The sequence below is a fragment of the Natrix helvetica genome, assembly GCF_964273705.1.
Source record: "Natrix helvetica genome assembly, chromosome: 2".
In the NCBI taxonomy this organism is placed as follows: Eukaryota; Metazoa; Chordata; class Lepidosauria; order Squamata; family Natricidae; genus Natrix; species Natrix helvetica.
The window spans coordinates 210,340,298-210,352,647 of record NC_138552.1 but is presented as its reverse complement, the minus strand read 5'-3'; the positions used below and the strand labels follow the sequence as shown (position 1 = coordinate 210,352,647).

Here is a 12,350-nt window from a genome sequence, read left to right as displayed (position 1 = left end):
TTTTATAATTTTACTCTTGTTTTTCCTCAGCATCACCCAGACTAGCAGCATCAATTAATCATACTTTATTCTTTTCAATAACTGCTGAATCAGGCATGATATGAACAAATGTCTCTTTGGATCTTAACGTCCTATAAGATCTTAACCCACTCATTTCTCAAAGCTTTCTGAACTTGATGATCCCAGTAGTTTTCAAATCCAAGCCTCTGGCAAAGTTTCCAATAATTCTGGCAACTTGGTCATGATGCTCCTTGTGATTTTGTGAATTTTATTATAGCCACTAATCAACTGGTCAATTATTTCAACCTCTTTACTGCAAAGATGACATTTGCAGTTGTTTGCTACATGTTGCATTTTCACCTTCATGCAATTAGTTGGCAAAGCTTGTTCTTCTTGGCTAAAATAAAACCTTCAGTTTCTTTTTGTAATACTCCTGACCTTAACCAACATCATGTGGAGTTTTTATCAAATTTTCCTTTCGTATCCATGCTTTGTTCTACCAAATGATCCAGTTTTTGATTCTCTCTTTCCTCTATTTCAACCTCTTTACCCTTGTTATTTTCAAGAGCTTTCCTTGATTGACTGGCTTCAGTTCTTGGCTTTTCTTAATGTAGTCATTCAGGTCATGCCTTTCTTCCTCCATCATTTGCTTCCCGTGTAGAAATCTTCTACTCTTGTTGGCTCATCAATATCATTTTCTGGATGCAAACCATGATGCATTAGCTTTCTTATCTTTTGATTCTTGTTATCGAGTTCCATCTGGCTCCTGTTAATTATTCCTGCTGTGTATTTATATCAGGGACTGGCCCAATATTAATTGCTTCAATGATGCTTCACTTTTGATTTCAAAATTTTCCAAACTCCCAAATATTTGTAGCCTGATGAATCTTCATCATTAAGCTCTATTCCATCATCTTCAATCATGCTCCCTACCTTTATGTCTATGGTGCACACTAATATCTTTACTTAATTCTTCTGTGCTTGTTAATAAGGAATTTAGTTCAGCTTTTGTTTTTCCAAATAATTTTAAATAATCCATATGGAGTAAATGTGATATTTTACTCCTTTTCTGCCAATTCATATTCAATTTGTCTTGCTTAAAATTGTTGTCAGTGTGGCCATTGATACTATAAAGAGATAGTTGACAAGTATCTGGATGTATATAATGAATTGGTTCCACTGTTAAACTGCCCTGTTAGGTCATTTCCTCCTAATATTCAGTCAGATTCCATTTTCCTGTAACTTAAATTTGTTATTTTTGGCCTATCACCTGAAACTGTAAAGACGCTGTATAAAATTGCTACCAATATGCCTGTCAAAGCAACAAAAACAAATCTGAGTTAAAGGAACGAAAATAAACTCCTCCAGCCGAAGTAGACTCAAGCTATTGTTTGTTACGATCATATTACTCCAGAGGCTTTACCTTCCCACTTTTCTTTTCCAAAGGTAATGACAAGGATAGAGAAATAGATCTTTTTGCTCTTAATACAAGAAATCCACTGTAGGTGCAACAAGTCGGTTTCTCAGTGAATGAGGTCCTTTGGCCTCCTTAATTTTTGCGAGTCTAGGTTTAGGATGCCCGAGTTTGCAAATATTTCTTTTCTATGAATAAGTAGGAAATCAGACACATCTCAAATAACATAGCAATATTATTCTACAATACCATGAGCCAAATGCTCACTTCTGCAAGGATTTTAAAAAAAAAACATATCCAAAAGATGACCGTCCAGCCTCTGGTTACAGACCTCACCATTTCATTTAGCAGCCTACTGCACTGGCCAACAGCGGAGGGAATGGGATAATTTGGCACAACCAACTTGCTGTGGCCAGCTCATCATGGCCAACTCGCTGCGGGGCAACTTGCCGTAGCCAACTCGTCATGGGAAAACTTGCCATGGACAATTTACCAATTTTATTTAATTATTTAAAATAAATATTATTTTAATTTTTGCCATCGCATTTGATTCGCCCTCCTTTTGCATCCTTTCTTTAATGATTCTATTCCACCAATTCTTTGATATTAGTGTAACTCTTGTCCCGCAGCAAGTTGTCCTGTGGAGAGATGGCCACGGCGAGTTGTACTGCAGTGAGTTGGCCATTGCAAGTCGGCTGTGGCGAGTTAGCCATGGCGAATTGTCATAGAGCGGGTGGGTTCCTCTTGATATCTGAACCTTTTTTGTTGTATTTCTATCCCATTGGTTCTGATCCTGCCTTCATCCCTTCTTCTATGTGTCAGCCTTTAGCTCCCTTTAAACATAACCATAGTCAGTTCTCTCTTTGGTAGACTAAATGTATCCAGAGCCTTTAATCTTTCTTTTAAGTGCTTGATTTCTAGATCCTTTACCATCTGGAACTTCTATTTGTCACTTTTTTTTAATTGTGAGGTCTGCTCCGGAGTGGAACAATTATTTAATTAATAAACTTATATGCCACCCAGCTCACTATGTATAGCGATTACTGAATGGCTTATAATGCAATAAAACCGTAATCATGGAAGCATTAAAATTAATTTCCCATGCTTTGAATTCTGCTGCTGTTACTGCAGCCCAAGTGGCTCATATTTACTCAGATCTTTGCCATATGTGCTACTGAAAGTCAGGTATCCTCCATCCTCCATTCATGCTTTTCCTTTTTCCTGCCCAAATGTAGAACTTTTACCTTTGGTTAAATTCTATCCAATCCGTTTCAGCTCAGTGCTCAAGCCTCCTTAGATCTTTTTGAAACTTTCAAGGTGTTCATTTTTATACTGGGTTTTTTAAAAAATCACCTTTTCCCGTAAATATGGAGGATGCTTTTTTTTTTCTCAATGGATTTAATTTCTTGATAATATGTAAGAGAAAGAGCCCTTGATCTCTAATTATTTTATTGACCCTGCTACAGTAGACAACTTAGATCAGATACCTGCTTAAATTAGCAGAAAAAGTACTGACCAGAAAGATCTTCTCACCATTATTTCCAAGTTAACGCTGGTAAAATTTCAACCAATTTTAAGTTAGTAACATTCCAAAATATATCCTATCATTTAGAGCATACGTTGCACAGCCAAATGGCACTTATTTGCTTAATAAAGACCTATATGAATACAACTTGAGAGTTCTACTAGTAAAATATCTTGTGGGTCAAACACCAGCCAGAGATTATACTGATTGTTCCACATGTATTAATGCTATTAAACTTTTCAAGTTTGTTTTAAGTTTGTGCTTCCCCCCCCCCCAAATTCTTTTTCTAACAGAGCCATACAAATTTAGTATTAAATAATCCAGTCAATGATCATGCTCCATGCTTGTTCCAATGAGCATATGAAGTTGCTTCCTTCTTCATCAAACACTTTTATAGCCAGGCTGTAGCTATCGCTGAGCTGAAAAAAAGTGTCAAGTTGAACATAATTTTGTGCAGCACCTTTTCCCAATGCAATAAACTCAAATTTTACAAATCCCAGCCAGCATGGCCAAGACATTTGAAGGTTGTTGCATAACATAATTAAGAAAGAAAAGGACCCCAGAATGCTTTTATAGCTTCCTAAATCTGCCTCATTTCATGAAGGGCAGTTACAAGCGGGCTATAATTTAACATACATTTCTGATTATATTGTTAGGTGTAAATTAAAAAGATGAACGAGACTGTTACCCATGCAAAGATTATAATGGGGGGGAGGGGAAAGAAGAAAATTGCATAGTCAGGGGGAACACAAGAAAGTTACATGGTCAATTTGGATAATAATGGCACTCATTTTGCCTAGGAAACTACCTTGCATCTTTGAACATGTCTATTGGGGGGGGGGGGGGAGGGGTAACATATTTTCCAGAAATCCCAAGATCAGTAAAAAAGTAATAAAATTATCATATACAAACAGCTCCTATTGCCAATTTAAGACAAACAGCAACAACTTTGTGCCTGTACAATACTCAAATGAAATGAACTAACAGTGAGGAGCAATTCTTACTAGTCAATTCTGCAGACCTCACTGTTAGTCCAGGCCAGTAGGTGATACGTTATTTCTGGCAACACGCCAAGCCTCTGGTAGTTGTGCAAGGGGGCCTGCTTTTGCGTGGCCTCTGGAGCCTCCAAAAAGAGCATAAGACCAGGACATTCTTTCCTGCTCTTTTCAGAGGCTGCAAGAGCATTCTCTGGTGTTTCCAGGCCTGGAGCTGCCTCAGACAGGAATTTCAAAAATATATTTACAATGATGCAAGTATTTATTAATTAAATAATAAATTTATTATTCTTTACTCTGAATTGTTTCTCGTTTGTCTGTGTAAGTGTGTGCATGAGAGAGAGAGAGAGAAGCCATCAGAGTCTGCTTAGGCATTTTCTGCAGTTTTGATATGCTGAGCTCAAAGGGTTCGCCTTCACCGTCCTAGGCCAGGGATCTCCAATCTTGGTGACTTTATGACTTATGGACTTCCAACTCCCAGAATTCCTCAGCCAGCACAGCACAAGTCATAAAGTCACCAAGGTTGGAGATCCCTGGCTTAGGCCATTTAAGAGAGTTGTGTAGGCCAACACATGCTCAGCCACAACATGAGAGCCTGTAGCATTTTTCTCTAGCACATGGTGGATACCAGAACTATGTCGTATTTCTTGTCTAGGGCAACTATACCAGCAAAGAAAGAAGACCTATCTTTGATCATGTTCCACAGATTCTTTGAAGTTTACGTTTTTGGGAAACATGGAAAAAATGCATTAAAAACACTACTTATGACTTGAATCTCATGATTATCAAGATTGGAAGTATAATACACTTCAGCTAGAAGGACCCCATCAAAAGATCTGCCCGCACTCTGATCTGCCTCTGCTGATCTTGGAAGCAGGATCTATCATGTTCATTTGCATGAGGAGAATTGAAATTGAACATGCAAGAGAGAAAGTGTGTGAACAAATTTTCTTTCGTGAAAATGGGTGCGATAGCTATTATGATATTATGAGCAATGAACTCCTGTGACTAGAACATTCTGGATGCTTACAGTATTGCTAATTTCTATGAACTTCCTAGCACTGCTTGAGAACCCAATACCCGAAGGTATCTTCTGCATCGTTCTACTCGAAGGTTGCTCTCATTTATTTTTGCATGTTGAAGTGCGATGAGCATAGGTAATTCCTTGATTTGCAACCATTCATTTAGCAACCATTCGAAGTCACAAGAGCACTGAAAAAAGTGATTTATGACTTGTCCTCAGCTTTAACAACTGGTACAACTTTCCCATGGTCACGTGGTCGAATTTTGGGCATTTGGCAATTGTTAGGTATTTGTTACAGATGCTGCATTCCAGGGATGTCTTCCAGCTGGCTTTTGTCAAGCAAAATCAATGGGGGAAACTGGATTTCGGGAGTTCATGGCTTCCATGACAGCCATGGACCTGACTCAATTGATTCAGGGCCCGACACACGAGGGAGGACACACCCTGGACCTTGTTTTTGTCTCTGGCCAGTGGTTGAGTGATCTGGGAGGAGAGGACTTAACCATCACTCCCCTGTCATGGTCAGATCACTCACTCCTTCGACTTGACTTCCCTAGTGCTACCTCCCGCTGCGGGGAGGCGGAACCGGAAAGCACTAGATGGTTCCGCCCCAGGCGCCTGACGGAACCAGATAGGTTCCAGACGGAGCTTGGGCCACCTCCTGTAACCCTGACCCGCCCCCGGGTAGAGGACCTGGTGGTCGCGTGGAATAATGCGACTACCGGGGCCTTGAACCGGGTGGCGCCTTTGCGGCCTCTCCGGCGGCAACGATCCACCCTGGCCCCTTGGTTTACCGAGGAGCTAAGGGTGATGAAATGCTGCAAGAGACGCCTAGAGAGTTGTTGGAGATCCTCCCGTTCCGAATTTGACCGAACACAGGCACGAGCCCATTTAAGGACGTACCTTGTGGCATTGAGAGTGGCCAAACATCAATATTGTGCCACTCTCATTGCATCCACAGAGAACCGCCTTGCCGCCCTGTTCCGGGTGTCCCACTCCCTCTTGTTTCAGAGGCCGCGGGAGGCCCCTTTACAGGGCAGGGCAGAGGAATTTGGGAAATATCTGCAGGATAAAATCGCTCAAATCCGGAAGGATTGGGTCCCTGTCAGTGGTCCAATGGAGACGTCCGTGGTGAGTCTTGAGGAATCGACCTGGGAGGAGTTTGACTTGGTTGCCATCGAGGATTTGGACAGAATGCGTGGACGACTGCGACCCACCACATGTTTATTGGACCTGTGCCCCTCCTGGCTTGTGCTGGCATCCTGGGAGGTTACACGAGACTGGCTCCTGGGCCTAGTGAACGCTTCGTTGAGTGAGGGGTCTCTCCCTGCCGCCTTGAAAGAGGCGGTGGTGAGACCCTTGCTCAAGAAGCCTTCCCTGGACCCCATGGAGCTGGCCATTTATCGTCCTGTCTCCAACCTTCCCTTTTTGGCGAAGGTTGTAGAGAGTGTGGTGGCTTACCAGTTTCCACGACATCTGGAGGAAAATGATTATCTAGACCCGCGCCAGTCCGGCTTCCGTCCTGGGCACAGCACGGAGATGGCCTTGGTCGCGTTGGTGGATGATCTCTGGAGGGCCAGGGGTTGTTCCTCTATCCTGGTCCTATTAGACCTCTCGGCGGCTTTTGATACTATCGACCATGGTATCCTGTTGCGCCGGCTGGAGGGGTTGGGGGTCCGGGGCACCGTTTTGCGGTGGTTCGGCTCCTACCTTTCCGGCCGGACGCAACGTGTGTTGGCAGGGGAAGAGAGGTCGACCCTAAGCCCCCTTACTTGTGGGGTACCACAGGGGTCGGTCCTCTCGCCACTCCTGTTCAACACATATATGAAGCCGCTGGGTGAGATCATCCGTGGTTTCGGGGTGGGATATCATCTGTACGCTGATGATACTCAGCTGTACATTTCCACCCCGAACCACCCCAACGAGGCCGTCGAAGTGATGTCCCAGTGTGTGGAAGCCGTACGGGTCTGGATGGATGACAACCGACTCAAACTCAACCCCTCCAAGACGGAGTGGCTGTGGGTGCCGGCTCCCCGGTTCAGCCAATTAATTCCATCTTTGGCCATTGGGGGCGTTCAACTTGCCCCCGTGGAGCGGGCGTGCAATTTGGGCGTCCTCCTGGATGCCCGGCTGTCCATGGATGACCATGTGACAGCCGTGGCAAAAGGGGCGTTCCACCAGGTTCGCCTGGTGCGCCAATTGCGCCCCCTAATGGACCGGGACGCCTTACGCACAGTCACTCATGCGCTGGTGACGTCTTGCCTGGACTACTGTAATGCTCACTACATGGGGCTTCCCTTGAAATGCACTCGGAGGCTACAGTTGGTCCAGAACGCAGCCACGCGGGTAATTATGGGGAGTACTAGGTACTCCCATGTGACACCTTTCCTGCGCGAGCTGCACTGGCTTCCTGTGGTCTACCGGGTGCGTTTCAAGGTTTTGATAACGATCTTTAAAGCGCTCCATGGCTCAGGACCTAGTTACTTGCGGGATCGTATCCTGCCCCATACATCCCTGCGACCAATTCGCTCGCACAGAGAGGGACTCCTCCAGGTGCCGTCCACCAGACAATGCCGAGGGGCGGCGCCTAGGAGTAGAGCCTTCTCTGTGGCGGGCCCAGCCCTGTGGAATGACCTCCCTCCGGATATTAGGAATACCTCTGACCTCCGCTCCTTTCGTATAAAGCTCAAGACCCACCTATTCCAAGTAGCTGGCCTGGCTCAACTTTGATCTAACTATATCGCTCCTGACGGGTTTTTTATTTGGGTATTTTAATTGGTTTTAATGACCAATCCGCTCACACAGAGAGGGACTTCTCTGGGTGCTGTCCACTAAACAGTGTCGGGGGGCGACACCCAGGAGCAGAGCCTTCTCTGTGATGGGCCCAGCCCTGTGGAATGACCTCCCCCGTGACATCAGGATTATTTCCGATCTCCGCTCCTTCCGTGTACAGCTGAAGACCCACCTCTTTCAATTATCTGGCCTGGCTCAACCGTAAATTTTTTCTTATTCCTCCTGACAGTCCTTTTAAATTTTTAAATTTTAAATTTTAAATTGTGTTATTATAATTGGGGTATTTTAACGGTGATTTTTAACTGTCTAATGTGATGTAACTTGTTACCTCCTCCGTGCATGTATGTCCTTGTATATATGTATGTTTATGTGTTTGTATATATGTTTTATGTTTTATATGTTCTATTGTACGCCGCCCCGAGTCCTATCTGGAAAGGGAGCGGCTAATAAATTCAAATTTATTATTATTATTATTATTATTATTATTATTATTATTATTATTATTATTATTATTATTATTATTATTATTAATTGTATTCAATTATTTAGGGGTTTTTTAAACATTGTGATTTTAATTGTTTTTATTCATTAGCCGACCTCCTCCTTGTACATGTCTTGGTATACGTCTTTGTTATATGTATGTCTTGTCTATATATGTATTTCATATGTTTTATTGTACGCCGCCCCGAGTCCTTCGGGAGAGGGTGCGGCTAAGAAATAAATATTCATTCATTCATTCATTTGTTAACTACAGTTAACGAATAACACTAAATGTAGTGCCTCACTTAACAACCATGGCAAAAACATCATAAAAGCAGGCATGACTCGCTTAACAAGTAACGTTGCTTAGCCACAGAAATTCTGTTAAGTTGAGGACTACCTGTAGGTGCATACTAGTCTTGCTAGATAATTTCTTTTGGAGACAGGTCTGTCAGGAATTCTTTCTCTTATTTGTTTCAGCACTGGGGAAATAATCTCTTAATTCTCTTAGCCCTTCTTGAAAAATAGCCCTTCTTTACCAGTTTGATCTCTTCTATTTCTAACTTTTAGATCTCTGACTCTTTTAGTCACTGTTTTGATTATTATTACATTTAATGTTGTTTTTATTGCCCAGCTATTTATAATTTTATAAGTTAATAGAAATAAATCTAAGATGAGAAGTATAACTCGGGAAACTGAAATATAAGCTAACTCAATCAAATTATGATTGCCATTTTTACAGAGTTTTATTCAAGCATATATACCTTGAGTGCAGCAACTTTCGTAGACACAGTGAAAATCAGCAAAATTATCCTTATAAGTAAGGATAGAAAAAAATAAGGTTTTTGCTTGTTACATTACCTGAACACTAGATGAACTCAGAGAGAGCAGAGCAGAGCAGAAAAACATAACCTTCGCCATCATTGTCTGAAACGGTTGGGATTTCATGAAGAAATGAGAACATTATTCAAGAACACCCATCACAGTGCTTAACAAGATTTAATGTACATTTATTCTTAACATGTGGAACATATAAATTTTATACTGAATAAATGATATTCATTAAGCCAGAGGAAAAGGAGGAATTTACATCAAGTTTTTTTGTATTTTTTAAACTACATTATTTTGAAATACAAATGTGTATTCTTTGCACTGAAAAATCTTTGAAGTTGTGTTTTCTTTCCCCCCCCCCCCCCCATATATGTTTTTCTGTAGACTGGTAACTTTTCTTAAATCAATCCGTACGTAACCATTTCCACATCTTGATTTATAAAGTAAGTTGTGAGCAATTGCTCTCCCGAAATAGAGCATGACTTTATACATACAGAAACTTGTACATTACCCTCGTGGTGTTTTTTTTCCTTAGTTTTTGGAGTTATGGCCCAAAGAAAATAATAATAATATAATAATAATATAATAATAACAATAATAATAATAAAATTAAGTCTACCATCACTTTGTAGTTACCACATCATGAAAAAAATAAATCCTTGTACTTGTTTTATTTTTTTTTAAAAAAGATGAGGGTATGTTTAATGTACAACTTCTATATACAACACTGCCTTTAGGCAATAAAAAATATTTTTAAAAAATGATTTAAAGGAATTGTGATGAATTGTCATTGTGGAAGGTCAAACAATAGATATTGATGTTGACAGTTCTGGTGAGGAAGCAATTTGTGTTGATCGTCTTCAGAGTTATGTTTTTACTTTCTTAAAGAATTGGTTTTGCTCCTAGCATAGTGTAACCGTTCTCCTACAGAGAACCCCCAAAAATGTTGTGGGCAGACGAGGAACTGACGGTATTTCCTTGACCATCCACCACACCTACATCACTATCATTCTTCAATTGCACACAGTGCTTTGGGCAATGGCAGTAAGGATGGTTGGAATTTCTTTTGTTCTTAAAAAACAAAAAGCACATTAACTCAGCATATTTTCCCTCCACTTTTGCATTTGACAGTGGCACGCCCCTTTCTCCCAACATCAAATCATATTTTGCTATATCCTGACACCCCCCAATTCAAGGTTGCTTCCCCTCCCCCAAAAATATGATTCAAACATGGGAAAAACAAACAGGGACAAGGATAGCTATGAAAAAGAAATGTGATCTTTGAATGTACTAGAGAGAGACTTTGGTTAAAAAAATAAAATAAAAAGATGTACTTATACACATAGACAGCAAATATTAATTCCATAACTGTTCAAATTAATGTTTTAAAATTCCCAATTGGTAAATAGCGAATGGGGCAGAGGAGCAAAGATTCTTTTTCTTCTTCTTTTTTTCCCATTCTTCCTACACTGGATAAACAGGTACAGAAACCAGCCAGTTATATGTGACCCTTTAATCTCCACTCACACATGCTTGCGTCTCACTTGTGTCATAACTGCCCTATCTGAAAGAGTACATCACAGATGACAGATGCAACCATAGAGTTCAGGACAGCTGATATTGAGATATCCAACAAGCGGCCCTCATGTAAAAGGAATTCGGAGCGGTTTTCCTCCACCCGGGCCATGGCCAACAAGGCCTTGGCTGCCCTGCACATCATGTCCACGCTTGGTGGCTCCAAAGGCGGAGGCTGCATGTGCATAAGGTTATGCTGGCTCTGCTGGTACTGGGCCATGGTGACCCCATCCTCAAGGAAGCTTATCAAGTTTCCAATGCTTCCCTTCTGCACAGCTATTGCCCTTGCCACTAACGTGTCCCCTCGGGCGAGGTTTGATAAGAGCGCCATTGACATTTCTCGGCAGACAGGATTTTTGCGTTCCCCGACATACCTAACTAAAGTAGCATACAGTTTCTCCTGACGACTGAATGGGGGCGTGGCCAATATAAGGTCCACATTATTGTCTTGGATACTGAGTTTACACAGGGTTTCCAGTACAAGTCTCTGAGGCGAAAGGATTGAGTTGGGCCCCACAGTTGGAAAAGGATCTTGTGCCTCTGCCGAGGGGCACACCATCCAGTGCAGTAAGCCATCCAAAATTGGCAAACAGATGCTTTCTGTATAAGCAGATAAGTCTAGCTGCCCAGAAATGTTGGCTAGTGTGACCAATGTATTATCCCTCAAGACCTCAAGGCAGTCCCACCACCACTCATCCTTGCTGCAGGCCACCCCTTTGTCCACTTCTTCCTCTTTTTCATATGTCTGTGGTGTACGCTTTCTTTCTGGGTGCTCATGATGAAGAAGAATCAACTTTCCCAAGATTAGCACCAAGCCTGCATGTTTAGACATTTCCACATCATTGCCAGGCACAAAAGATAAGCTACGGACAATATTTGACACACAGATGCAACGCTTGGCCAAAGAATCTTGCCAGTGAGTAATGGTACATAGAGGAGTCTCATCTCGACTCCTTGGCTCATCTTCCAGCAGTTTGATATTTCGATGACTTTTCACTTGATGGATCCCAAATGGAAATTTATTACTATCTGTCTGAGAATTAGAGTCGGGGTCTTCAGACAATGCTCCCGGACGAGCTGACAAGACATCATCAATAGTGGCTGATATGCTTTTGTCTTGCTGTTCCTCAGATTCTTCTTTCCCCTCTATATTCTTCTTTTTACCTGAGGAGACTGATAGAGATGGCCGTCTGCAAGGAGGAATCTCCATCTTACTCTCAAAGTGGGTCTGAATGTGTTCAGTTGTATCACCCCCACCAAGTTGCCAATGAAGAAGCCCACTGTTGAATTCCTGAACGTGGCCCAGCCTATCAGATCGGTCAACAACAAATAAGTTGTTTTTCTTTACAATTTTTATTGGCAACTTGTCAAACTTACTGGCTTGTTTTGGCCTCTCACTTGGATCAAGAATGGCACCAGGTGGAGCAACAAGAGTGCTCTTTCCTTCCTCTGTGCTCTCAGTTTCATCTTCTTCCTCTTCCTCCTCCTCATCTTCCAGGTCATCAAAGTAATCGATACATTCACCATTGTTTTCTTCCTCTTTCCTGACATCCTCTGTTACAGACTGCCCATCCTCATTCAGAGATGAATTATGATCTTGCAGTTTTGGTCCTGGATGTCCCACTTCATATTCCATAAGGATCCCAAAAATATCAATCAGGCATTTTCTAAAATATTCCACCAACAGCTCAAGAAAACCAGATAACTGAGGAA

The 12,350-nt window shown here is 41.9% G+C and overlaps 1 protein-coding gene across 10 annotated transcripts in view; it reads right to left on the bottom strand.

Moving 5' to 3' along the window:
- Nucleotides 1–9,422: 9,422 nt before the first annotated feature.
- ARID1B (AT-rich interaction domain 1B) overlaps nucleotides 9,423–12,350 on the bottom strand; it is a 425,150-nt gene continuing 422,222 nt past the window's right edge. For all 10 annotated transcript variants that reach the window (XM_081944091.1, XM_081944094.1, XM_081944097.1 and 7 more), the window contains one exon: nucleotides 9,423–12,342. In XM_081944091.1, coding sequence (XP_081800217.1) covers nucleotides 10,612–12,342 — 1,731 coding nt within the window. In that variant the 3' untranslated portion in view covers nucleotides 9,423–10,611. The remainder of the gene's footprint in view (nucleotides 12,343–12,350) is intronic.